Source organism: Mustela putorius, unplaced genomic scaffold, assembly GCF_011764305.1.
Source record: "Mustela putorius furo isolate JIRA1106 unplaced genomic scaffold, ASM1176430v1.1 tig00003962_pilon_pilon_pilon, whole genome shotgun sequence".
NCBI classification, from domain to species: domain Eukaryota; kingdom Metazoa; phylum Chordata; class Mammalia; order Carnivora; family Mustelidae; genus Mustela; species Mustela putorius.
In genome coordinates, this window is record NW_025422106.1 from 9,903,030 (window position 1) to 9,930,630 (window position 27,601).

At 42.3% G+C, this 27,601-nt stretch overlaps 1 protein-coding gene across 3 annotated transcripts; it reads left to right on the forward strand.

Moving 5' to 3' along the window:
• The first annotated feature begins 2,086 nt into the window (after positions 1-2,086).
• DGKE (diacylglycerol kinase epsilon) lies at positions 2,087-26,340 on the forward strand. Of its 3 annotated transcripts, XM_004747351.3 has the most exons (12): positions 2,088-2,262; positions 2,707-3,179; positions 11,379-11,538; positions 15,356-15,475; positions 17,271-17,414; positions 17,681-17,838; positions 18,187-18,238; positions 19,380-19,493; positions 20,950-21,021; positions 23,199-23,326; positions 23,557-23,668; positions 24,235-26,340. In XM_004747351.3, the coding sequence occupies exons 2-12, from the start codon at positions 2,725-2,727 to the stop codon at positions 24,436-24,438; spliced, it is 1,719 nt and encodes a 572-aa protein (XP_004747408.1). In that variant the 5' UTR covers positions 2,088-2,262; positions 2,707-2,724; the 3' UTR covers positions 24,439-26,340. The 3 variants fall into 3 exon arrangements, with proteins under 3 accessions (XP_044925911.1, XP_004747408.1, XP_044925912.1); XM_045069976.1 differs by lacking the exon at positions 15,356-15,475 and having other exon boundaries at positions 2,087-2,262; XM_045069977.1 differs by lacking the exon at positions 23,199-23,326.
• Positions 26,341-27,601: the final 1,261 nt, after the last annotated feature.

Here is a 27,601-nt window from a genome sequence, read left to right on the forward strand (position 1 = left end):
CAAGCTGGTGCAGCCACTCTGGAAAACAACATGGAGGTTCCTCAAAATGTTGAAAATAGAACTACCCTATGACCCAGCAATTGCACTACTGGGTATTTACCCTACAGATACAAATGTAGTGATCTGAAAGGGCACATGCACCCAAATGTTTATAGCAGCAATGTCTACAATAGCCAAACTATGGAAAGAACCTAGATGTCCATCAACAGATGAACGGATAAAGAAGATGTGGTATATATATATATATATATATATATATATATATATATAATGGAATACTATGCAGCCATCAAAAGAAATGAAATCTTGCCATTTGTGACGACGTGGATGGAACTAGAGGGTATCATGCTTAGCGAAATAAGTCAAGCAGAGAAAGACAACTATCATATGATCTCCCTGATATGAGGAAGTGGAGATGCAACATGGGGGGTTAAGGGGGTAGGAGAAGAATAAATGAAACAAGATGGGATTGGGAGGGAGACAAACCATAAGTGACTCTTAATCTCACCAAACAAACTGAGGGTTTCTGGAGGGAGGGGGGTTGGGGGAGGGGGGGTTTATGGACATTGGGAAGGGTATGTGCTATGGTGAGTGCTGTGAAGTGTGTAAACCTGGCGATTCACAGACCTGTACCCCTGGGGATAAAAATATATTATATGTTTATAAAAAATAACAAATGTTAAAAAAAGAAAAAAGAAAACCACAGTTTTCATAGAAATTAATGGAAAAAACGTGCCAAGATGTGCAAACACAGGTTGTCTTAGGGGTGAGAGAGGGATGATCCTTCTTCCCTTTTTACAATAATAAAAAAATAATAAAGAAAATATCTTTTCTCTATTTTCCAAATGTTCTATAATGGGAATTTTTTTTAAACCCTCAATTTTTAAAAGTATATTCTTTGTCATGGTTCCAAATAGAAGCTACATTAAGGGCTCTACTTCAACTAGGATCCACAGACGTGTGTGGCCAGGATCGATGTGCTCCAAGCCTCACCACACCACCTCCAATACAGCCAGCCCCAGTCTTCACAATCCAAATGGTTAAATACTTAACGCTGACCGCTCCAAGTGTGTCCCGGGAACCCTCAGCATCAGCATCTCTGGACATGTGTCAGAAATGCAGATCCTCATGCCTCTTCTCCAAGAAATGGAATTAGAATCTGCATTTTTAACAAGATCCCCGGGGGGCAAGGTTCTTCGAAATGAAATAGGAGACACTCTGATGGTTTAATTAGGATTAAAGCTAATTCGGATGACCAACTTAAAGATTTTTTTTTTAATTTATTTGACAGACAGAAATCACAAGTAGACAGAGAGGCAGATGGTGGGGGGTGGGGGGTGGAGGGGAGTAGGCTCGCAGCTGAGCAGAGCCGAAGGCAGAGGCTTTAATCCACAGAGCCACCCAGGTGTCCCTGGATGACCAGCTAAAAGGAATCTCAGTCCCAACATTGACTTTGGAGCATCAGACATGTTTCTCTACGGGTCTATGCCTTGGTTTTCCTCATCTGGAAAATGGGGATGCTAAACTCAGCCTGGTGCCTAGCACCAGGGATGCAGTAAGCCATTATTTATAGGTCTAAATAAACGCTTCTTGTCAGGCTTGTTACAACACGCCCGGCACTCTGCGAGGGCTGGGACTCCTGGCAGAGTGCGTGGACCACAATAAGCCAACACGTTTAATAAACTGGCAAGCACTCAGGTGACATCTATTTTTTTACCTGGATTGTCCCATTCTTTTAGCATGTAACACTCTCAAAACTTTCGGTTTTCTCCCTTCCATCATTCGAAACCGGGCGGGCTCCCACCTCTGCCAGACAATGAGGGAGGTGGGGGAAGGTGAAGGTCCTAGACAAGCTCGCTGTAAATCACTCATGCTAGAACTTCCAAGGCTACAGCCTAGCGCGGTTCAACCTCGCGTCCTCTCTACCGCCCCCACCTTACTGTTACTCCGCCCACTGTTCTCCCTAAGCCACACCCACTTCCCCAGCTCCTTCCTCCCGGCTCCACCCTTTCCCCCCAAGGCCCGCCCCCCGAGGTCCATCAGCCCCCGCGTCCCACCTCACACCTCCGCCCCGCCCCGGGGCTCGCGCGGCAGGCCCCGCCCCCGCCCGCGGTCGCGCCGCCGGGCTCGGCGTGCGTGCGGCTCGCGGCGCCCTTCGCTGGCGTCGGCGCCCCGGCAGGCACCGGAGAAGCGCTTGTGAGCGCGGCGGCGCGAGGGCGGCCCCAGCCCTGGGCCCCGCAGCAGCGCCGCCGCCCGCGCCAGGTAGGGCTCGAGGGGAGGGCGGAGGCCGGTCGCGAGGCCTCGGGAGAGGGGTGAGCGGGTGGGGGCCTGCGGGAGGCCGCGCTCGGCCGCGGAGTGCGGGCCCCGGGCTAACGGTCACGGACGCCGCCGGCGCCGCGCGGCCCACGTGCGCCACCGCGCGCAGAGCTCAGGGCGCCGAGCTTCGCGGTCGTCTCCCCGCCGAGGGCCGCCAGTTCGTTTCTCCCGTGCCGGGCGCTCGGCGGAGCGTGACCGCGCTGGGTGCCGCCCCCTCGGCGCGGCTCGTTGGGAGCCTCCGGGGTCGAGCGGCGGGGGAGATGCGGCGCGCGCGTCTCCCCGGGAGACAGCGGGGCCACCCGCGCGGACGGCTCCCTCGGGGTCCCCTGAAAGGCGGAGGGCGGTGGGGAACCGCGAGCCCCGGGTGGACCTCGCCTGTTTCTCTGTTAGAAATCGGCCTCGGACGAGATGGAAACGGAGAAGCGGCCGGCGCCCTACGAGGGCCTGTTTGCCGACGGGCACCTGGTCCTGTGGACGCTGTGCTCGGTGCTGCTGCCCGTGTTCATCACCTTCTGGTGCAGCCTCCAGCGGTCGCGCCGCCAGCTGCATCGCAGGGACATCTTCCGCAAGAGCAAGCACGGCTGGCGCGACACGGACCTGTTCAGCCAGCCCACCTACTGCTGCGTGTGCGCGCAGCACATTCTGCTGGGCGCCTTCTGCGACTGCTGCGGGCTGCGCGTGGACGAGGGCTGCCTCAAGAAGGCCGACAAGCGCTTCCCGTGCAAGGAGATCATGCTCAAGAGTGACGGCAGGGCCCTGGACGCCATGCCCCACCACTGGATCCGGGGCAACGTGCCCCTGTGCAGCTACTGCGTGGTCTGCAAGCAGCAGTGCGGCAGCCAGCCCAAGCTCTGCGATTCCAGGTAAGCCCTTTGTGCCCTAGATGGCGGCGTTGGAGTCAGGATGTCGTGGAGTGGGCGGAGAGGCCTGCCTTGATCTCTGCAAATGGCCTAAACTGCTCACTTCAAGGAAGCAAGCCCATAAATGTCCCTGGAATTGGACAGGCAGGGCAGCTTTGCAGTAGTCATTTGCTCAGATGATACATCCAGCCCCCACTCCTCAGCCAGGCTGCCCTTTTGGGTAATGAAACTTGGCACTTAGATCCCAAGGTCTCTAAGTGCTACACACTTCATAGTCACTGTGTGTTATGTGTTGGCTTTCGTTCCTGTTGATTATCTCCATTTTAAGTAAGGAGAATGGAAGTATGGACAAATTAGCTTTCCCCCAGACTCAGGAAACTGATCCTCCTCAGGATCAGCGGTATTATGAATGGGCAGTGAAAGGGAGTGTGGTTCCCTAGAGGCGTTGGGGGCATTATTTTCGAATATAGGTATTGGTGCTATAGTGAAAGACAGCACTTAGAGGGACTCTGCTTTTGCCAGATGGCCTTCCAGGACATGTAGCATCTCAGACCAGAGTCTTTGGTTAAGCTAAGAATATTTTAGTGGCTTCTAAATAACAGACACCAGACGAAACATTAACGTTCTTAAATACTATCTGAAAATAGGGGAAGACGCCTTTGGCTGTTGTTAAAGATTGGTAATTAGGAGAAGCTGCTTCTGCGATCATCTGCTCTCATTTTACAGTTGAGAGAATTTTACTTGGTGGTAAGATAGACCTGTGTCTGGAATTTCTAACCCCCAGTATAGCGTTAGGCATACCGGCATCCTACCTTTGGCTCAGCCTTAGGTCTGGACATCTTCATTGTCATGAGTTTTATTTCTGACCAGCAGAAAGGCCCCTAAGTGTGTTTAGAAACTAAAATAGCAGGCTGACACTGGATGACAAGTTACTTTTTTATCTTTATTTTTTATTTTACTTCAAAATCCCCCCCATCTTTTTTTTTTTTTTTAACTTAGCATGAGCACTGTTAGGTCAACACCTATTTTTAAATCTTATTTTTAACAGTTTTACACATCAGCTTTAGACTCAAAAATTTTGAACAAATACAGAGTTTTATAACCATTGATTTTTATTTGGTATCTTTTGAATTTAGATGTTGTTCTTTTGGCATCAGTGAGAACTAGGTTACCAGCGTCTTTAGGTAAATTTCATAATTCTCTCTATAGGTAAGCTTTACAAAAACTGGGATTAGTTGGAAAGAGACAATACTTGCATCTTATTCCCTTCCCTTCTTTGTGTCTGCAGAATTAGATAAAAATGGCTTCCATAAATATCTTAACTGCTTCACATACTCCTTAACAGATAATCCTAGTGCTCTGATCCTCTGCCTGAGTAATAATAGAAAAGCATATCTGACCTAGTCCCTGCTCTGAGTAAACCCCTTCACTTGCTCCCATCACTTACCCTGATGGTCTTCCGGTGTAAACTTCAAGTGCTTTCCATGGTACCCAGGGTATTATGCACTCTCCAGACCTTGCTTGCCCTTCCAGGTTTACCTGCTACCAATGGCATTAAACTTGATGTGCCCGCAATGCCGAGCTGGCTATGCCTTCCTTAAAATACCAGGCTCTTTCTTCTGTCCTTCTCTTTCTCAAGACTTTCCTCGCCTGGCTAGCTGCTAGGCATCCTTAGAGACTGGTCTGGTGCCCTTTCCTCCAGGAACCCTTACCTGATCTTCTACTCACCCCCAGGCCCCAATTTTTCCTTCTCGATGATGACATAACGGTTTGTATTTCAGTGGTTCTCAAAGTAGGTTCCCTAGACCAGCAGCATTAGCGTCATTTGGAAACTTGTTAGAAATGCAAATTCTAGTTTGCCAGATTAGTGAACAAAATAAATCATTTGCAATATTTGGGACAGACTTATGCCAAAAAATTATTTGTTTATCTGAAATTGAAATTTAATCAAGCATCTTCTATTTTCCTGGCAACCCTACTTCCACCCCAGACCCACTAAATCAGAAACTTGGTCTGGAAACCAGCAGTTGTTTCTCTAGCAGGCCCTGCAGATAATTCTAAAGTAGGGGGATGACTGCTATTTTTATGTACTTTTTACAACATCAGCCTTCATCCTTAATGTTGTATCTTCCCCTTTGTGTACAGTGAATGTGATGATCTTTTCCTTGTTCTTACCAGTTAATGAGCAGTTTCTTCCCAGCATACTAGAACCCCTCACCCATGGTAGAAATTATCTCTGTATAATTTAGGAAGTGTTTATTATTCCCAGGAGAAAAGAGCACAGTGTCCTGAATGTTCTGCAGTGTTCTGATTTATTTTAGCCAATAATGTTATGCAGGATTGCTGTCTGCTATGACCTTTTGTAGGAATGAGATATTTCAGAAAAATAAATAAATACCTATTTAGAACCTTTAAACACAAGCCAGACTGTCCCTCTCTGGATTTTATCCAGCCCTGGCAAGGGCTTCTTCCATATCTATATCATGATCTAAGTACAAGACTTAAGAGAACTGTTAAGATTCATGTGATAACTGATTTTAAAGCCTGCAGCTCAGTTAAGCTCTGCAGAATAAGTGACAAAGGCCCTTTAACTTATACTCATTTGGTCATTATTTTTACATAGTTAACATTTATTTTGTGCCCAGGCACTGTACCAGATTCTACATTCCCTGTAGATTTTTTTCTCGTATATATTCCCGCATCTGCCCCCAATCTCTGTAATGTGTTTCTGCACCTAGTATCTTAACACCCTTTCCATGGTCTTCGTTTTCTTCTTCCTATCTTTCTTCTAACTAAAATAGAGAATTGTATTAGAAGTATTCATTACATTCTTTAAACCTAGTTCCTCATAGTATTATTAAGAAAACCTCAACTGTTGTTAAGAAAACTTAAGGTGCGGGGTGCCTGAGTAGGTCAGTCATTAGTTGTCTGCCTTTGGCTCATGTCTTGATTCCAGGATCCTGGGATCCAGCCCTGCATTGGGCTCCCTGTTAAACAGGAAACCTGTTTCTCCCTCTCCCACTCCCCCCTGCTTGCATTCCCTCTCTGGCTCTCTGTCAAATAAATAAGTTAAATCTTAAAAAAGAAAAAAAAAAGAAACTTAAGGTGCCTTTTTACTGATAAGACCTTTTCTTCATTACATCCTATCCCTTCCCCTTCACTGCAAACCACCCCCCCTACCCCCACCCCACCCCCACCCCCAGACACACTGAGTAATGAAACAAAGCTTCTGACTTTGAGCTGGGCCACTTTAGTCTTGGCTTTGATCTTAAACTTTACCTTTCTGTGTTCTCTTGTTAAGTATTTATTCATTTTATTCATTATCTGAAACAGTGAAAGATACCAGATCATCTTCTAGAGTAGAGGTGGGCAAACTTTCTATAAAGAGCCAAAACTAAGTATTTTAGGCTTTGCAGATCCTCACTTAACTCACTGTCCATCATAGTACAAAACCAGCCCTAGATGGTGCATAAATGAAAGGGGGTAGCTGTGGTCTAATAAAACTTTATTCATAAAATCAGGTGAGAGACATATTATTTGTAGTTGGCCAACCCCTGTTTTTGTGGAAATATACATGACCATCTCAACCCTACATATAGTTCTTCCGCCTCCTGCAGCAAACTAAAGAAGAGAGCTACCGCCAACAAGTAGCTTTACAAAAAATAATAAACATTGTTGCCAGTAGTTTCTTTTTTCCCCTTGTAGAGCTCTTTTTTTTTTTTTAAAGATTTTATTTATTTATTTGACAGACGCACTGAGAAAGGGAACACAAGCAGGGGGAGTGGGAGAGTAAGAAGCAGGCTCCCCACTGAGCAGGGAGCAGAACAGGAGGCTGGATCCTAGGACCTCAGGGTCATGACCTGAGCCGAAGGCAGATAGATACCTAACTACTGAGCCACCCAGGTGCCCCTTCTTTTTTTTTTTTTTTTTTTTTAATTTTTCTTTTAAGATTTTTTTTATTTCAGAGAGAGAGTGACCGAGATAGCAAGAGAGAGCTTAAGTAGAGGGAGGAGAAGCAGACACCTGCAGAGCAGGGAGCCTGATGCAGGGCTCGATCCCTGGACCCTGGGATGACCTGAACTGAAGGCAGACCCTAACTGACTGAGCAACCCAGGCGTCCCTATAAAGCTTCTTTTTAAAAAAATAAAAGTTATACTCCTGTACAAGAATGGCATATAGTATGGTGATGTTCTGTATGTTGATAAAGGTTTTAGTTACATGAAAGTGTTCATTTGTCAAAACTCAGCAAATGTACTAATTAGCATTTCATCACATGTAAATTTTATAGCAAAAGAAAAAAAGCTATAAATAAATGATGAACTCTAGGTAATGATATGCCTGCTTGGTGAGGCATTTAGGAAGTATCCTGATATCTACAGTTTACTTGAAATACACCAAAAATTAGGTGGGTTAATCGATGGATAGAAATGTAACAAAGCAATTACAGTAAGATATTAATGCTGAAATGTAGGTGGTAGACTTACCTATGTTTACTGTAGGAAAAAAATTCTAATGCAAAACATTTTAAAAATGAGACTATCCTTGTATTTTGAAAATACTTGTTGAAGTATTGAAAGGTGAAATTTCATAATGTCTGTAATACTTTCAAATGATTCAGCAATATATGAGTTCACATTGAAAGATAAAGCAACTGTGGGAAAAATACTAAGAGTCAGAGTGAAGGTAATTTTGATATATATTTTTTTAAGATTTTTATTTATTTATTTGATAGATCACAAGTAGTTAGAGAGAGAGGGGAAGCAGGCACTCCCGCCAAGCAGAGATCCCAATGCGGGGTACTCGATCCCAGGACCCTGCGATCATGACCTGAGCCAAAGACAGAGGCTTAACCCACTGAACCTCCAGGCGCCCCTATACTTTTGACTTCTGTGTGGGTTTAAAATTTTGCAAAGTAAAAATATAAGCAATTAATCAAAATGACATGATTGTTGAAACTAAAATATCAAGACATTATTAGTAATGTCTTATTTTCCCATTAGGTTTGAAATCTAGGTCAGGTTAAACAGTTATTACAAATACATAAAGAGACCAGTCGCAATTTTGAATATGAAATTTGTAAGGAAAAGTATAATGTTGCACAGCTAGCAAGCATTTTAGCTCTACCTTTACAGAGCAAAGGCTGATAATAGCCATCATTTTAGGTAACAGAATCTTTGTGAAATTTATGAGAATGTAGTAAATGATAAAGGTGTCCCAAATCAACGGGGATAGAAAAGATTATTTTATGAATCATGCCAGGACAGGTCCTCTTTGGGGGGAAAAGTGAAATCTTCATATTGCACTATATACCAAGATAAACAGCAGGTGGGTTAAAGCAGTGGCTCTTAGTTCACAGATGGCTAAGATTCCAAGAAACCTGGACACTTTCATGAGATTCTCAGTGGAACCTCTTGTCTCAGAAGAAGCACCAAATTAATGACAGAGAGATAAGAACTGAGTGTCTAGTTTGGAAATAGTGAAGGACTTCAAAGCATAACAGCATTTAAATAAACCACAAGGGAAAATAGAGATCTATCAAAAAATGACATTCAAAAGTAAGCTTAAAAGAAAACTGAAACAAATTTGCAATAAATGTGACAGAAAAGAGGTTGATATCCTACATCAATAAAAAGTGCATGCAGTTGTTAAAAGCTAGTAAAAGATGAATATAGGACCTGAATCAATTCACAGAGACAGAATAATATTCAGCTTCTCCTAGTGATCAAAGACCTCCAAATTAAAACAAAAAAAAGTTTTCTATCAAATTATCAAAAAATTTAAAATACTAATGTGCAGGATAAGCAAGTATTAGCCATGATGAACATCTCCATTGACAACAAGCACACTGGACAGACATATATCAGTCACTATTGTATTTTTGAAATTAATGTACATATTATGTGTCCACTATACTCAGAAAAATTATTGAAGAAAAGAATCTTGGGAAAATGCATGCCCTTTGAGTCAGTAACTTGGTTTAGAGGATTCCAGAGAAATAATCTCATTTATGTTTATGGTTGTTAATCATGTTGTTTATACTTAGAAAAATAAATTATCTAAATGTCTTATATTTTAAGGTTGAATACATTATAGTACATCCATGTGATGTACTATATATGTTCTTTACAAACCATATTTTTTCTTAAAATATTTAATGACATAGGACAATATTCCTGATAACATGGAAAGAAAAGTATTGTTCCGCTCCATCTACATCGTATCTCTCCTGAAACACAAGCGTATATGCACAATAAAACTGAGAGGTGCATCCAAAAGTTAAGAGGAACTGTCTTTGGATGATTTTTATTTTATGTCTTTTTGATATATTCATATTATTTAAAATACAATTTTAAAAGTTTATACAGGGAGCTTATCAATATATTCTGGTTTTTAGAAACAAGTAGTACAGCAATACAGAAGAATATAGAATAAAAGGGAAAATGTTCTTCTCATCCCTCAGCCCTACTTTTTTTCCCAGAGGACAGCAGTGTGAAATATTCAGAGGGACCCTTGCAGGTTATTCTCAGTAACAGTACCCAGTTTGCAAGTGCCTGGTGCACGCGGTAGGTGGGGGTGGGAGCGTCGGGGTGCAGTAAGCAGTTTGCTGTGGTTTCTCAGGCTTGGTTTGAAAGCGAGTACTAACAAAACGTACGTAAGTTATTTTACAGTTTTCTAACAGATCCTGCAGATAACACTTCTTTCAGCAGTAAAGAGGACTCCTGAGTCTATAGCAGTAATCACTTGGCAAATCTGAACATCCACCGGAAAAAACAACCTTAAAATAGAAGTCCAAAAGGGTTGACCTTGGGCGAAAGACTTTTATCCTCTTTTTTTTTTTTCTCTTAATTCATTTAATTATAACCATTATTTTCTGTTGGCCTGCTTTTGTCTGTAGGGTCAGCTCTGTCTTGTCTGTGAGTGGATTAAATTCTTAGCAGATTAATAATGGAAACCCAGGACCTTTTCCAGCTCTACTCCTGTTTGTTCCCACACACCCATCCAGAGAGGCACATCTGAATGGAAATGTTTCTGTGTGTATTTCAAATGCAAACGCATAGACTAGTTTTGTATTAACTGCCAACAAGAAATGGACTATTGTGCTATATTTAATAGAGTGTTCACAAATGGTCATAGAGGTTTTAAATTAAGATTCAGAAACAGTGTTCCAGACCCACTTTTGTTTATGTGGATTATGTCCACTGGCATTTACCATGTTACACATTAAACTGAGAAATTGTGGGGTGCTTAATTGGCTCAGTTCAGCCTAGGTCATGATCTCAGGGTCCTGGGATCGAGCCCTGCATGGGGCTCTCTGCTAAGCCAAGAGCCTGCTTTTCTCTCTCTGCCTGCCTCTCTGCCTACTTGTGATCTCTCTGTCAAATAAATAAATAAAATCTTTTTTAAAAAATGAGAAATTGTTTTAATATTTTTTTAAGTAATGTAACAAAATACTGTAATGAAAATTTAATGAGAGGAGCAACAGTTTGACTTTTCTGGTTTAGAGTCCACCTAGATTTTCTTGTCTGCTTCTGCATTGGATCTGCACACTCTTGAGAGAAGGAAGATGGAATAGCATTTCAGAATTATTGTTAAAGTGATTTATTTTTTTTTTAAGTAGGCTCCATGTCCAATGCAGAGCCCAGTGTGGGACTTGAACTCACAACCCCGAGGTCAAGACCTGAGCTAAGATGAAGAGTTGGACAGCTTGGGACCTTTGGGTGGCTCAGTCAGTTAAGCATCTCCCTTCGGGTCAGGTCATGATCCCAGGGTTCTGGGATCAAGCCGCGCATCAATCCCCCTGCTCAGCTGGGTGCCTGCTTCTCCCTCTGCCTCTGTTGCTCCTCTGCTTGTGTGCATTCTCTCTCTCTGACAAATGATTAAAATCTTTAAAAAAATAAAATAAAAAAGGGATACAATAGAAGTCCCTTATTATTAAAGTGATTTTAACCTCAGAGTCATCCTGAAAGGATTCTGGGGAGCCCTAGGGCACACTTTAAAAACCACTATTAGATTACAGTGCCAGGTATGTTCAGACTTGATTGTTTGTTTTCACTATGCAGAGTTATAAATCTTTTACTTGGTAGATCTTATGTCCAGTGGTGATGAGATTACTATTAATTTTTTGACAGGAATGATCTGTTTACAAATCATTAAAATTATGGTTTAAAGTTAACTATTGTCCTTGTTTCTTCCTTCCCTCAGGTGCATTTGGTGTCAGAAAACAGTACATGATGAATGCATGAAAAGTAGCCTGAAGAATGAAAAATGTGATTTTGGAGAATTCAGAAACCTCATCATCCCCCCAAGTTATTTGACCTCTATTAATCAGATGCGTAAAGACAAAAAAACGGATTATGCACTGGTAATCAGAGTTCTATTTTCCTTATGTAACTGGTTTTCATAGAGCCGTTTAAATCAGAGTGCGACAGGTACCGGGCACTGAGGGAGGAAGCCTTACAGCAGGCCGGAGAGCCCTGCTTAGTTTTCAGGGAGGTGCCTCAGAGTCTAAAGGGAAATTGGAAATGTCCTCTTACCGGTTTCCCAGTCCCCGCCTGCATCTAAGTCACTTGGCGAGCTTTTTGAGAATGCAGAGTCCCAAGTGCGGTTCCCTCACTGGGTTTGAGTCATTGGGTCTAGAGCAGGTCCCGAGAATCTGTATTCCTTTAAGGTCTTCAGATGACTCATAAACAGCCAGCCTTGAAATTCATTATTACTATCCATGAAAAGAAAACATGGATTTTCCTCACACACTGTTCTAACATAATTTTCCTACTTGGAACTTTATGAAGGGTGCCCAGAGATAAGTTTACCTTGCATTAGCTACTCCTTACAAACAATTTGTGAACACTGAAGTGTCAGCGACACTTTGCAGTATGTGTGTATTTGGAAATTGATATAAATGAATCTCTCAGTCTTTGTTATAAAAGGAATAACTATAAAAATTTGCCTGTATTTCCTACTTGAATATGTCAAAATAACTGAACTATTTTTTTTTAAGATTTTATTTATTTGAGAGAACATCTGAGGAAGCAGAGGGCCAGGGGGAGAGGAAGAAGCAGACTCCCTGCTGAGCAAGGACCCTTGACTCAGGGCTTAATGCCAGACCCTGGAATCATGACCTGAGCTACGGGCAGACACTTAACTGAAAAACCACCCAGGTGCCCGAATTGAACTATTTTATTTTGAAATTAAATTTTGTGTCTTTTCCAAATTAGGATTTTAAATCTTAAATGTCATCTTTGTCAGTATTCTACTAAAGAAAAAGGCATTTTATTTTATTTTTAATTAACATATGGATTGTTTCAGGGGTACAGCCTGTGATTCATAAGTCCTACACAGTTCATAGCACTCACCATAGCACATACCGTTCCCAGGGTCCATCACCCAGCCATCCCATTCCCCCACCCCCGTCCCCACCAGCAACCCTCAGTTTGTTTCCTGAGATTAAGAGTCTTTGTCTCCCTCTCTGGTTTTGTCTTGTTTCATTTTCCCTCCTTTCCCCTATGATCATTGGTCTTGTTTCTGTAATTCCTCATATCAGTGAGATCGTGTGATAGTTGTTTTTCTCTGACTGACTTATTTCACTTAGTATAATACCCTCCAGTTCCATTCACATCGTTGCAAATGGCAAGATTTGGGGGTTTTTATGGCTACATAATATTCCTGTGTGTGTGTGTGTGTGTATCACATCTTCTTTATTCATTCATCTGTTGATGGACGTCTAGGTTCTTTCCACAGTTTGGCTATTGTGGACATTGCTGTTGTAAACATCTGGGTGCAGGTGCCCCTTTGGATTACAACGTTTGTATCTTTCGGGTAAATACCCAGTAGTGCAGTTGCTGGGTTGTAGGTTAGCTCTATTTTCAACTTTTTGAGGAACCTCCATGCTGTTTTCCAGAGTGGCTGCACCAGCTTGCATTCCCACCAACAGTGTAGGAGGGTTTCCCTTTCTTCGCATCCTCACCTACACCTGTTGTTTTCCTGACTTGTTCATTTTAGCCATTCCGACTGGCATGAATTGGTGTCTCATTGTGGTTTTGATTCATATTTCCCTGATGCCGAGTGATGTTGAGCACTTTGTCATGTGTCTGTTGCCCATTTGGATGTCTTCTTTGCCAAAATGTCTGTTCATGTCCTCTGCCCATTTCTTGATTGGATTATTTGTTCTTTGGGTGTTGAGTTTGATAAGTTATAGATTTTGGATACTAGTCCTTTATCTGATATGTCATTTGCATATATATTCTCCCATTCTGTCAATTGTTGAAAAAGACATTTTAAAATTTAAAAACATCGGGGCTGGGTGCCTGGGTGGCTCAGTGGGTTAAGCCGCTGCCTTCGGCTCAGGTCATGATCTCAGGGTCCTGGGATTGAGTCCCGCATCGGGCTCTCTGCTCAGCAGGGAGCCTGCTTCCTCCTCTCTCTCTCTGCCTGCCTCTCTGCCTACTTGTGATCTTTCTCTGTCTAATAAATAAAACCTTTAAAAAAAAAAGTAATACTACTAAGCCTTCTTTAAAAAAAAAAAAAAAACATCGGGGCACATGGATGACTCAGTCAGTTGAGTATCTGAGTCTTGGTTTTGGCTTAGGTCATGATCTCAGGGTTATGAGATCGAGCCCGGGCCCCTCACTCAGCGCAGAGTCTGCTTATCCCCTTCCCCTTCCACCCTGCCCCCAGCTCATCCATGCTCACACTCTCACAAAATAAATAAAAATCTTTAAAAAAAATTTTAAAGCATTATGTTTAATGTTATGATACGTATATTTTTTAAAGATTTTATTTATTTAATTGACAGAGAGATCAGAAATAGGCAGAGAGGCAGGCAGAGGTGGGGGGGAAGCAGGCTCCCCGCCCAACAGAGAGCCCAGTGCGGGGCTTTATCCCAGGACCCTGAGATCATGACCTGAGCTAAAGGCAGAGGCTTAACCCACTGAGCCACCTAGGCATCCCTATGATACATATTTTTTAAATGTACAATCCCCTAATGTATCTAAATTCAATCTGAGATCCTTAGGAATGAGAATCACTAAGTAAGACTGTGGAATATCTCCATTCATGTTCACATCCACAAGGAGAAGGGGCAAAGAAAGAAATGGATAGGTTAGAGGAACATGAATTTCATTTAACTTTGGCCTTTGTGCAAATCTGGATTCTTGAATCTGAGTACCCCACTTTTAAAATTTTTTTAATTAAAAAAGAAAAAAAACTTGGGTGCCTGGGTGGCTCAGTGGGTTAAAGCCTCTGCCTTCAGCTCAGGTCATGATCCCAGGGTCCTGGGATCAAGCCCCACATTGGGCTCTCTGCTGGGCAGGGAGCGTGCTTCCTCCTCTCTCTCTCTGCCTGCTTCTCTGCCTACTTATGATCTCTGTCAAATAAATAAATAAAATAAAATTTAAAAAAAACTTGAAAACTGAAATACATTAGAATACATCCAGAGGGCTGCCTGGGTGGCTCAATTGTTAAGTGTCTGCCTTCGGCTTAGGTCCTGGGATCAAGTCCTGCTTTGGGCTCCCTGCTTGGTGGGAAGTCTGCTCTTTCTCTCCCTCTCTCCCTCCCCCTGCTTGTGTTTCCTCTCTCACTGTGTCTCTCTCTGTCAAATAAATAAATAAAATCTTAAAAAAAAAAAAATACATCCAGAGGAGGACAGTCAAGGTAAGAGAGCAGAGAAAATCTGTGTTCATTCTGTGAACAGTTGAAAGAACTTAAAATGGATCACCTAGGAGATAAGACTGATAAAAGATCTAATGCTTCAGGTGTTTGAGCACAAATTCTATGGAAGAACAAATAAAATTATTTCTGGTAGCTTTAGGAAGCAAAATTAGAACAATGAAGAAAAGTTACTGAAAGACATTTTTAACGCCATTTAAGTTAAAACTTGCTAACAATTTGAGTTATTAGTAGAATGGGCTACCTTATTAGTTCTTCCTACATAAGTATCCAGGAATCACCAAGTGACTTATGTAGAATAATGGAGAAGAGAATTAAGTGCAAGTTAAATCATTCATCTCTGAGTTCACTTTCCATTCCGGGAATTCTTTTGATTTACATATTGTATTCATTTTACTGGGATCATTGTTCTTCTCCCAGCAAATTTACAGCACTATTGTTACCAGGAAATGAAAATGGTATTCCTCAACATCTTTGAGATATTAAACCCTTTTCACTCACATTAATGTTTTTAGCTAGCCTCTAAGCTTGGAAAGCACTGGACACCATTAATCATCCTGGCCAACTCTCGTAGTGGAACTAACATGGGAGAAGGGCTGCTGGGAGAATTTAGGATCCTCCTAAACCCAGTCCAGGTAACTAAAGAGAAAAGTTTCCTTCTGTGGTAGTTTTGTCATGTTTAGCTTTTCATTTTCCCTCATTGTAATGGTGGTTAATGTTTTAAAACAGTAGACCTTCAATTATAGAAAGAATTTAAGAAATATCAAGCCATTCAAATATATGGAGAAAGAGGTGCTCTGATGGTGGGGATATAAAATGGTGTAGCCACTTTAGAAAACAGTGCAGTAATTTCTTAAAAAATTAAACATAAATTCACCATACCACCTGCCAATCCCATTTCTAGCCACCAACCCAAGAGAAGTGAAAGCATGTGTCCCACAAAGACTTTAATGCAAACGTTCATGGCAGTAATATTTATAATAGTCAAAAAGTGGAGAAAACCCAGCTGTCCATGGGCCAGCAAATTGATAAAACCAAATTTGTCCCCACACAAGGGAATATGACTCCATGATAAGCAGGGACATAGTATTGATACGTACATGTTACCAAGGGTGAGCCTCAAAAACCTGCTGGGTGAAGGAGGCCAGGTGCAAGGACCTAGAGAGTGTGGCTTCACTTACAGGACCTGTCCAGAAAAGGCAGGTGCCCAGAGACAGGAGGGGAGTGGCTGCCTGAGGCGCCCGGACCCTAAGGGGTCTTCTCGGAGCATGGATAATGTTCTAACCTGGATTGTGGCGGTGGATGCACGACTCAGTAAACTTACTAAAAATCATTTAATTGTTCATTTTAAATGGGCTGATTTTAAATAAGCATTTTGTTACATGTGACTCATACCTCAATTAAAAAAATAAGAATAAAGGATCATACCATTGAGTTTACATGGTAGTAGCTTCTGCTTTGAGAAATGTTTATAAATAACCCATGCAATGATCAGAAAGGCATTCACTTTTTCCCTTCCAATTTGTATTTTTCCCCTTCAACATTGTACAACTTAAGGAAACTATAAAAATAATAAAAAGGAAAGAAAATCACCTGTAGTTTCCCCACACAAATACATCTGTTGTTTTCATTTGTCTGTGTTCTTTCCGTTCATTGTCTCTGCATCTCCATATTAACATTACAGTAATAATCCAGATTAAAAATTTGTATTTTTTATTTTAAAGGATATTTGTCCATGGTGTGATGGACATTCACATTACATTATTATCACATTACATGTGATAATTATAAATATAATTATGCAGATAATTAATTGAACAGATATGTTTACCCAGTCTCCTGCTATTGGAGGTTGAGTCTGTCTCTAAGACTATGCAACGGTAAATAAGGCCACATTGAACACCTTTATAAACAGACGTTTTCAGTTTTTGAAATATTTTCCTAGATCATTTACAGAATTACAGTTATGAAGGATCTTTGCACCTTTATGTCATTTTATGCATATTGGAAAACCGTTTTCCAGAAATGTGCGCTCAATTGCACTAGTAATGGATGTGAAGAATCCAGTATAAAGTAGGAAGTACTGGTTAAAGATGAACTTAGCACATTCTGGTTTCTTGTGAACAGGAAGAAGGCAGTGTTGTATAATAGATACACTGTAGGATTGAATTTGTATGTCAGCACGTAATTATTGGGGGAATCACGGGCAAGTCACTTAACTTTCCCACGCCTCCGCTTCCGGGTCACCAGAACGAGGCTCACGCGTTGTAAACAGGGTCAGTGTCAGGCTGCGCTGTAAGGAACGTCAATAGTCTGGCGCCTTGTGAGACACATGGTAACCGGGGCTGTCCTCCTGCTGTGTCTGTACTCATCTCATGAGTGGAGGTTGATGCTGGATAGAAATAATTTTTCCTTTTCTTTCATTTCTAGGTTTTTGATGTAACTAAAACACCCCCCATCAAAGCCCTGCAGCTTTGCACTCTTCTTCCCTATCACTCAGCCCGGGTGCTCGTCTGTGGAGGTGACGGCACGGTGGGCTGGGTCCTGGACGCGGTGGACGAGATGAAGGTTAAGGTATCAGTCTTGAAGGGCTATGTGCCTCTCGCAGCAGCAGCTCTGAGAGGCGGTCTTTGGGTTCTGTTTTGTATTATGCAGAGGAATGTTAGAAGACATTGCTGATTTTGAATCTCATGATTAAACAGTTCCTGTAACCTTCAGCAAAACAACGTGCAGTTGTTACGTTGTTGTCTTTTTTGCTTCAGTCTAGGTGTTTGACCATATACTGTGAGCCTACAGGTGGTCTGAAGAGAAAAATCTAACCTGTACCTCCCGTTTTCTAGGGACAAGAAAAGTACATTCCCCAGGTCGCAGTCTTGCCTCTGGGAACAGGCAACGATCTGTCCAACACCCTGGGCTGGGGCACGGGGTACGCCGGGGAGGTCCCGGTCGCACAGGTCTTAAGAAATGTGATGGAAGCAGATACAATTAAACTAGACAGGTGAGTGGTATCCCCCAAAAGGTGGATTTCTGGAGCTTTGGGAATATTGTTTGGTTTAAAATGAAGACTTGTGTAGCTCTCCAGTGTAATGGAAACAGATGGTGTTACTTGTACTCATCCATGGGTGCTGGCCTTTTATCTTGTTGCTGTACTGTGCTGTGATTGAAGGACCCGTGAGGCTGAGGACTTACCTCAGAATTTGCATCGTTGCTTAGATGTGCTTAATTTTTCAAATGTTCTTTTCATAGAAGAACCTCATCTCCAGGCATCCAGACTTGACTGGTAATAATTATAGTTAACTGGCAGTTAATTTGGTAGTAATTACCTTTTTTTTTTTCATTTTTTTAGATGGAAGGTTCAAGTAACAAATAAAGGGTACTACAACTTAAGAAAACCCAAGGTATGTGTCTCAGGCCTCCGTTGCAAGCAGCTTCTCAGCCATGAGGAAGTGGCCTTTGTATGGGGCTGGCAGGGTGCTGGGGTACAGAGATCTGGTGCTTACTGCCTCAAGGGCCAATCATGGAGCAGAAGAGGAACCCAAGCACTTGGCCCCCAAGTCAGACTGAAAAGAGGTTTGTGGGGGGAAACAGCAAGGGTGCTCAGTGCATCCCCAACATATCAGGCAGGAGAGATTCAAGGGGAAGCGACATGTGAGGTGGTCCTTACAAGGGAAACATAATTTAGATCAACAGAAGAAACAGAAGACTCCTAGCAGAGGAAGTAGATCCTAGGGGAAGCAGATCCCGGGCAGCAACTACTGCAGTGACAGCAGCTCTGTATTTTCTGGCAGATATTCTGGGGATGGAGCAAAAATAGCCTGGGAACTTGGCACAAGGGCAGAACAAGGGGCCTCCTGACAAGGGGCCTCTCTGCAGGAGGCCCATCAGGAGACGTTCTAGAGGTGGAATTGAGGGAGACCTGGCAGCTGATCAGTATTAGGGGAAGAGAGAAGATACATGTTATACCATATTTCTGGTTGTTTTGTCTGGGTATATGGAAATGACTTTAAAATAAGAAAAAGCGTTTCATGTTTAAGAGGAAAAGGAGTTTGATTTGGGGCATCTTGACCTCGAGGCTGTGGCACATTGGACAGGAGTTGGAAATGCAGGCTTAGAGCTTAGGAGCAAGACAGCTGGAGATGGAGACAGGGGGTCCATGCAGGGTGGGAAATAGATGAAGTGGGGACCCTGCAAGTTGCAGTGAAAGTACAAGGCACATGTGAGGGGAACACAGGCATGCAGAGCCTGGATCCATAGTAGAGCCGGTGGGCGGGGGGGTGGGGGATGGGGACATGATGCTAAGATCTGAGGTGGTATAGCATATTAACCAGAACAGCAAAGTGAAATTCATATGGATTGTTAGCGGTTTTTGAACTGAAGCTTTATTTCTGGAAACTTCACTGGATAGCATCAGCTATAAGTGAAAAATGCAGAAAGTACTAAATTTTCACAAAGAATCATAAAGACTGAGATTTACATATTTGACATTTGTCACAGACTTAGACAAGTATATCGTGTTACTTGCTCTTACCCCTTCCACAGGAATTCACCATGAACAACTATTTTTCCATTGGACCTGATGCTCTCATGGCTCTCAATTTTCATGCTCATCGTGAGAAGGCACCCTCTCTGTTTTCTAGCAGAATTCTTAATAAGGTGTGTTGGATAAAATAACATTTCCTGCTTATCACCGAAGGTACAGTAAAAATCAATAGTTTAATTCTATCTAGCACTCTTTCAAGTAGATTCAGATAGAACTGACTTATAGAAGCATGTACCTCCTCTGTTTTGTATAAGACTGTCAAATTAGATCCTGAAATATATTTTCTCAGAGTATTTTAGAACTCTGACAAACTTTTTATAATTCAGAGAATATTTAACAGCATATTTTGTTTAGGTGGCAGTGCTTATCTTACTTAAATGGCAACTAAAACTAGAAGGATTTAGGCAGGAGAAAGTTTTGTTGAAGTCATTAGTGGAAAAAAAAGATTCCTTTGCCTTCAAAAAACTTCAAAATGCAAATGAAGTAAGAGAAGGAGCAGTTTGTTTACCATGGCTTTTAACTATGTTCATGACTCTGATTTCTAGTACAGGTGATTTCCTTTGGTGGAAGTTTGATTTTGAATTTTTTTTTTTTTTTTTCAAAGATCTTGTATCGAGAGAGAGAGCACAAGCAGTGGGAGAGGCAGAGAGAGAGGGAGGAACAGACTCCTGGCTGAGCAGGAAGCCCAACTCGGGACTCAATCCCAGGATCCTAGGATCCTGACCTAAGCCAAAGGCAGATGCTTAACCATCTGAGCCACCCAAACATCCCTGGGATTTTTTTTAAATGACTTTTGATAATTGAGCAACAGGATATGAAAATTAAATGCAAAAGTTTTTCTCCTGGTTTTATTTCATGGATGGATGAATGGATATAGAGAGAGAGAGAAAGAGAGAGGTTTTTTTTTAAGGTTTTATTTACTTATTTGACAGAGACACAGTCAGAGAGGGAACACAAGCAGGAGGGAGTAGGAGAGGGTGAAGCAGGCTCCCAGGGAGCCCAATGCAGGGCTCAGTCCCAGGACCCTGGCATCATGACCTGAGCTGAAGGCAGACACTTAACCAACTAAGCCACCCAGGCACCCCTTATTTTACAGATATTTTAAATTAACAGAGTCCCCTCTTATTAATATAGTTACTACTAAGGCAGGAAGTGTTGCTATTTGTATGATTAGTAATTAGCATCTCAGTGCTTCCATCAACCTTTCTGTACTCAAAAGTAATTATAAAATGTTCACTAGATTGATCTGTATTCAGTAAGTAATCCCAATTATTAGGAAAAGGTAGACTTTTTTAAGTTTAGTATATTTCTTTATAAAATGCAACTTTTTGGATAAACTGGGAGAATATACCATTTTGGCATGAACCACTCCTATCTCACATTCCCCCTGAAAAATGGGCTAATTCAGCTCAAAAGTAATAGTGCCTATTCTTCCCATGAGAATCTGGTCCACTCTAAGGAAATGTGGCTCAACGGTCATGTCGGGAAACTTTGCTAACAGTATCTTTGTGTTGCTGCCAGAGCTGCTTAGGTTGCTTTAATATCCCCTTTTCTGTCTATTTCTCATAGGCTGTTTACTTATTCTATGGAACCAAAGACTGTTTGGTGCAAGAATGTAAAGATTTGAATAAAAAAGTTGAGGTAAGCTTTTAAAGTTTTAGGTGATCTCTGGATTGTCAACTTTTTTTTAACAAAAATGCTGAATTTTCTGTTAACATATTTTGTTGACATACATGGAGTATTTATTGTGTGCCAGGCAGTTTATTAAGTGCTTTCTACACATTGCCCCCCTAAATCGTCACCACTACCCTGTAAGGCAGGTACTGTTACATTCCCATCCTGCAGAGGAGAAAATCGTGGAATTAGATAATTGGCCCAGATTTACATATAACCGGGACTTGATCCCAAGTTCATCCACCTCCAGTCTGTTTAATGCTGAACAGCTTCCTTTCATACTTGATGGCACACTCGAAGCAGTCTTACACAGTGCCTGACTCTTCAGGAACTCTAGAGGAGGTTTAAACACAAGAGTGTAATTTCTGTTATGGCTGTGAGGTGTGTCTGTCTTACGTACTAAAACAGAGTGAAGATGCAGGAGCAGTAAAAGTAGGATACTAACAAGTGCTCATGCTGCAGTATCCGAGATGGCAGAGTCTTGCGCGTAGTCCTTGCTTGCTTCCAGAAAGAATCTATAACGGTGACCGCACTGACAAAGATATCAATACTGAGAAGCCTAGAACTGGTAAATTAAGTCAGAGGGGAAGAGCCAGGCAGATAGCTTGGGAAAAGAGAGAACAATGAGCAAGCAGTGTGAGGAGCTTGAGGATATGTAGGCCAGGGAGGGCCGTGGCCTGCAGGCGAACACCAAACTCACAGACTCTGCAGCCGAGGCATGGGATGAACAGCACGGTTTGCCATAAAAACAGTTCCCTTCCGCTTTATCATATTTCCTTTGTCCTGGGCTCTGATAGCATTGGTAGAGTGAGGCAAACATGGTGTAACCCTTTATTTTTGTGTGTGTCTGATATTTTATTTATATAAAAATTATTTGTGAAGCCACCTACCAAATGCCAGGCACCATCTTAGGCGCTGGAAATGCTGTGATAAACCCCTCGCTCTGTTCTCTGTTCACTGTGCCGTGAACTCAGTGAGAAGATGCTGAAGCCACATTGCAGTACAGTGTGAGGGGCGACATGGTAAGGAAGGTATTCGGTCTTAGGAGAGTAAGTAAGAGCAATGCATAACCCAGGGGCTGGGGAAATTGTCTAGGGAAAGTGACTGTCACCAGTCTCTCTGGAAGACACGACAAGGGAGAATCTGAAATTTCAATAAGAAATAGCTAAGTGCGAAAGGAGGTGAAAATTGTTCTAGGCTGGGTGACCCTCTTGGGTCCCCACCCTCTTTGGGAATTCTTTTACTCTATCATTCAATAAACTTAACTGTCACTCAGCAAACGTTGCTTTGCTGCCCCATCCCAAAAAAGAGAATCGAGAATTGTTCTCGGCTGAGAAGAGCATGTGCAGCAACCCAGACGTAAGAGAGAACACAGTGTATTTGTGTGAGTTCAAGCTGGAGGATCGCTTGCGGGACGGAAAGTGGCGAGAGCTGAGGCCAAATCTCTGAGGGGCCGTATTGGCCCGTAAACTGGGATTTCATCCTGAGCACGAGTCAAGCACCGAAGGGCTGTCATCAGAGGATGGCATATCTGCATTTTGTAAGCGCCTGTCGCACTGCTCTGGGATGAGGAGTTTCAGGGGCCGCGGTCGGTGTGAAGTGTTTGGTGGGCAGTGGGTCACGCATATCTGGCCCGGGTCCTCTCCCGGACCAGCAGCCTAGAGCTGTCAGCACTGAGGTGGTGGGTAACGATGTGGCGTTGGCTGAGTTTTTCCTCCAGAGGCTGCAACCTGAGGAGAGCGAGGAGCCCAGGACATGGCGTGAGGCAGGAGTGGGGGCTCTCGGTAGTGACTGAGAAGGAGCACCCGGGAAGGACAGTCCGGCTCCCAGAAGCCGAGGAAGGGAGTAGTACAGGAAAAGAGTGTTGGGTGCTACTGCAAGAGCATACCAGAAAAGGCTGGGAAAAGATACTGAGATTTAACAAAAACTGTGCCATTTTACCTTGGTTAAAAAAAAAAAAAGCTATAATTAACATATTATAGTCACTGAACAGGAAGGCAGATTCCTTGGGGGCGGTGGGTGGGCAGTAGTCTCTTACACGGGCATCTCCCATCCTGCGTGGACGGACGTGGGCGTGAATCCTGAGTGGCTCTGTCTGGAAATCACATGCCTCGTGGTAACTAACTGCTCGGATTTCTTTAAAGCTAGAGCTGGACGGCGAGCGAGTCGAACTGCCCAACCTGGAAGGTATTATAGTTCTGAACATCGGCTACTGGGGCGGTGGCTGCAGACTGTGGGAAGGGATGGGAGACGAGACTTACCCTCTAGCCAGGTAGGTACGCTTGTGGTCACTTGTGGCATGTCATGTTTCCTTTAAAGCAGCCTGTTCCTTCTTCTCTGTAGACCGTTCATATTTTCTCTTCACCGTTTTCTCTTTTGCATAGCTCATTAATACGAATATTTAACCAGTTGATTGTCTGCCTCGGTGAAAACGTAGTCGTCCTCACGGGGTGATTTCCTTCATTTCCTCATGTAGTCCATGTTTCCTTTTCCCGCCTGTAGACACGACGATGGTTTGCTGGAGGTCGTCGGTGTGTATGGCTCTTTCCACTGTGCTCAGATCCAAGTGAAGCTGGCAAACCCTTTTCGAATAGGGCAGGCGCATACAGTGCGGGTAGGTGAGATGTTGCTCTGTGGTTCATATGTACAGAGACTACTGGTCCAAGTCTGTTTCTTTTTTTTTTTTTTAAAGATTTTATTTATTTATTTGACAGAGAGAGATCACAAGTAGGCAGAGAGGCAGGCAGAGAGAGAGAGGAGGAAGCAGGCTCCCTGCTGAGCAGAGAGCCCGACGCGGGACTCGATCCCAGGACCCTGAGATCATGACCTGAGCCGAAGGCAGTGGCTTAACCCACTGAGCCACCCAGGCGCCCCCCAAGTCCGTTTCTAAGCCACTGATCTGTAGAAGATCGATCTGCCCGCTACGGCTTCCCTTGAACAGTGCTTTATAGGCCGCCCTGTGGCTCAGCCTCCACTAAGGCCTGGGAGTGACCAGGGGGCGTTGGGGGGTGGGGGTGGAGAGGCTGGAGCTGTGGAAGAAACAATCTCTTAAACAATTGCTGAGGAATCTGAATAGGTTCAAGAACTAGCATTAAGGGATTGTGGATAATAATACTTAGGAAGACCTTTCCAAACTTTGGGGGATTGACTTTGTTCTAATTATTTGTTCCCTAAAACCAGTTGATTTTGAAGTGCTCCATGATGCCAATGCAGGTGGATGGGGAGCCGTGGGCCCAGGGGCCCTGCACGGTCACCATAACTCACAAGACGCACGCACTCATGTTATATTTCTCTGGAGACCAGACGGATGAGGACATCTCCAGTACTTCAGATCAAGAGGACGTAAAGGAAACCGAGTTGACGGATGAGGAAATGCAAGTTTAGAGTAAAATCCACACGCAAGCAGATACGTGGTCGTCCAGAAGTTAGAAATTCCTTATCAGCTGTTTAGTCTGAATTTCACCAGTAGTATGATGGGGATACATTTATGTAAATAGCATTCCAGAAACAGCCAAATTTCCGGTTGTTTACAGATGCCTGTTCCTTTTTCAGGAAAACACCCCAGTCATATTGTACTAACTTTAAAAAGTCACAGAACGTTAATTACTCGAAGGTGAGGTGTTTTTCGGGGCTTCTTGTTTGAGAGTGGGACTCGCTCTGAGCCCTGCCCCCCTCATTCCTTATTCTCAAATACACATTGATGGGCCCATTACACGTCCAGCAAGATGTAGGTGGAAAAATCATTGCCATCTTAATTCTTAAGGGGTAACACAATAACATTTTAAAAATGAACCTGCTTTTTTGAGAGGAGATGATGTGTCCAGCCAGCACGGGTAATGCGGGCCTTCCTCCTGCAGCTTGTCTCTGACAGCTTTCTGCAGCCCAGCAGAGCAGACCCCTGCGGATCTATTTCCAGAAAACCTACAAGGAGAAATGTTAAAGAAAGACAATACTTAAATTTTTGTTGTAATTTTTATCTTGAGAGCATTTTCAGACCCCCAAATGTTGCTTGCTTAACCCTATTAATGACCACGTTGAACTCGAATTCAGCATCTTGTTTATGATCCCGTGTAGACAGAAGACAACCACATAGGTGAATTGGTGAAGTTAACATTGAGAACACTTTGGATTGAAAGTTAGGGTTTTCAAGCTGGATGGTTGACGTGTTTCTCCTGAAAAGAAGACAGTATCAACAATTCAAAAAAAGTACTGCAGAAAATTTATTAGTCATAGTAATTGCTCAAAAACTTCTAAAAGTTCAGTGGTCTTTTATATCCAAAGTACTTAACAGAATCCATGGATTCAAAAAAAAAAAAAAAAAAAAAAAAGAATCCATGGATTCTGTTAAGAATCACAGACAGAATCCTGTGCTAAAATGCTTTTATCATATTTATTTTAAAATGAGAGAGATATTTTTTTATTTATTTATTTTCTTCATTGTGGTATACTTGTGTTTAGTGTTTACAATATATGGCTTTATTTAATAAGTTTATCACATAAATTCAGCTAGTCAAAATCAGAAATGTAGTCTATTGACTAATTAAAACCCATAATTTAATTCTGACATATATATAATCTAGATGTTTTCCTTCTTCAGAAATATTACTCAAGATTTTTTAAAAAGAGGGAAATGAAAGCACTGGCAAACAACAACTTTTGCATAACTGAAAGTTTCATTTCATTCTTTATCTGACTGACCCTCTCTGCCAAGAACTTACTGAAGGGCTAGTTTCATGATTTCCCCCACTAGAGGGCGCCCTTCTGGTGTCTGTTGGCCTGCTCCCGCACTGGGCCTCCAGCCTGGTGTTTTCCTAACAAATGGCGCATTTTGTGGGCTTCGTGGTCTTTCATGACGTTAGTCTCTGAAAGAATAGAATGCATCCTCCAAAATAAGATTAGCTTCCTTGAAGGATCTGTTTATGGCAATTCAGGGATGACAGATCCATTAACTTAAATTTCATTCGTCAGGCTGAGGCCATGTTTTGAAGGAAAAACTTAGTAGTGATACAGTAGTCAGTGCATTTTATATATATAAAATACTTTTTCTTCTGCTTAAATTAACTTCTTCCGTTTCCTAAGAGGAGATGTTGAATTCTAGTATTGAAAGATTTTGTAAACAAATCTGTTTCACCTTTTTCATACACCTTCATCAAGGTTGATGAAGGGAGAGTCTTACAGATTTTCATTTATGGACTGATCATGTTTTAAGTATAATGAATTTGATTGCTTACCTCATGGTCAGCATTGTTACAGATGTCACATTTTATAAATATACTGTTAAATTCACTTTGCTTTAGGCTGTAATTTATCTGTAATATAATTCCATAGTGCTAATTGTAGAATCAAAGTAGATGGTTTGGGATATCAGCATTAAAATGATTAGGTTTTTTTGTTAAAACTATACTCTAACCATAATGTTACATTGGATTTAGAACAGGTCTAGATAACACCCTCGTGTATTTAAACAAATTGTTTTTTTAATTTTCATAATCCAGTGAGGTTTTTTCCCCCCATTCACTCTTTTTTTTTTTTTTTTTTTTAAAGATTTTATTTATTTATTTGACAGACAGAGATCACAAGTAGGCAGAGAGGCAGGCAGAGAGAGGAGGAAGCAGGCTCCCTGCCGAGCAGAGAGCCCGATGCGGGACTCGATCCCAGGACCCTGAGATCATGACCTGAGCCGAAGGCAGTGGCTTAACCCACTGAGCCACCCAGGCGCCCGCCCCCATTCACTCTTCACGAAGTTTCTTCTGTTGCCTTATTCAGTCATTCAGGCTTCATTTCCATTTAGGAAAGTTATTTCTGAATGCCATATCATAAAACACCGTTTTAGCAAAGTCCATTTACTTTTTAGGCACATGTACCCAGCATTTTAAATAAACCATTAGGCATAGGTCTTGTTTTAAATAAGGTCAGTTTACAAGGCTCACATTTGCAAATTATACATTAGAGTAGCGATGTCAGCTGCACCAGGCATTCTGTACTTTGCAAAGATAATTTGCCATAATATTTTCCTGTTCCATTTTAAGTCGTTTAGACGTAAGCATAATAACAAATTCTACATTCTCAGGAAGAAATATATGAAGTAAAGCCTATCTCCATGTCTGTCTTTAGATTCGTTCTATCCTTTGCTGTCCAGGTGCATTCCTAACTCCTTCAGCTTAGCAGCCTAAACACTGAGTACCCGGCAGCGTGTATGGATCCCATAAGTAGGTAGTTCAGTGCTTTGTTATGTTCATTAGAAATCAGACCGGCTTGGGTTTTAAAATGCAGGTTGTCTGATAGTGAGATTACAAGATCCTAAAGGACTTTTAGGTTTTCTGCAACAGCTGTGAACCCTTAATGTAGCTAATGTTTATAAAAATTTTATAGTCAGAATTATTTTTATTTTTGTAGGGTGTGTCAAAACATGTAGTATTTGCTTTTTGCAATATGTTTGCCTAGAGTTGTAAAGTATTCTGTAACTCAAATTGTCAAGTCCTTTGTGTTGTAAAAATGAATACTACCAGCATGTCAAAAGAAAAATGGTTTGCGTTTGTAATATAAA

Excerpts from the sequence above, each read along its gene's own strand:
- DGKE (XM_004747351.3), top strand. The coding sequence starts at position 2,725 with ATGGAAACGGAGAAGCGGCCGGCGCCCTACGAGGGCCTGTTTGCCGAC. Across the intron at positions 3,180-11,378 it reads CCCAAGCTCTGCGATTCCAG|GTGCATTTGGTGTCAGAAAA; the intron begins GTAAGCCCTTTG and ends TCCTTCCCTCAG. Across the intron at positions 23,669-24,234 it reads GGCAGGCGCATACAGTGCGG|TTGATTTTGAAGTGCTCCAT; the intron begins GTAGGTGAGATG and ends CCCTAAAACCAG.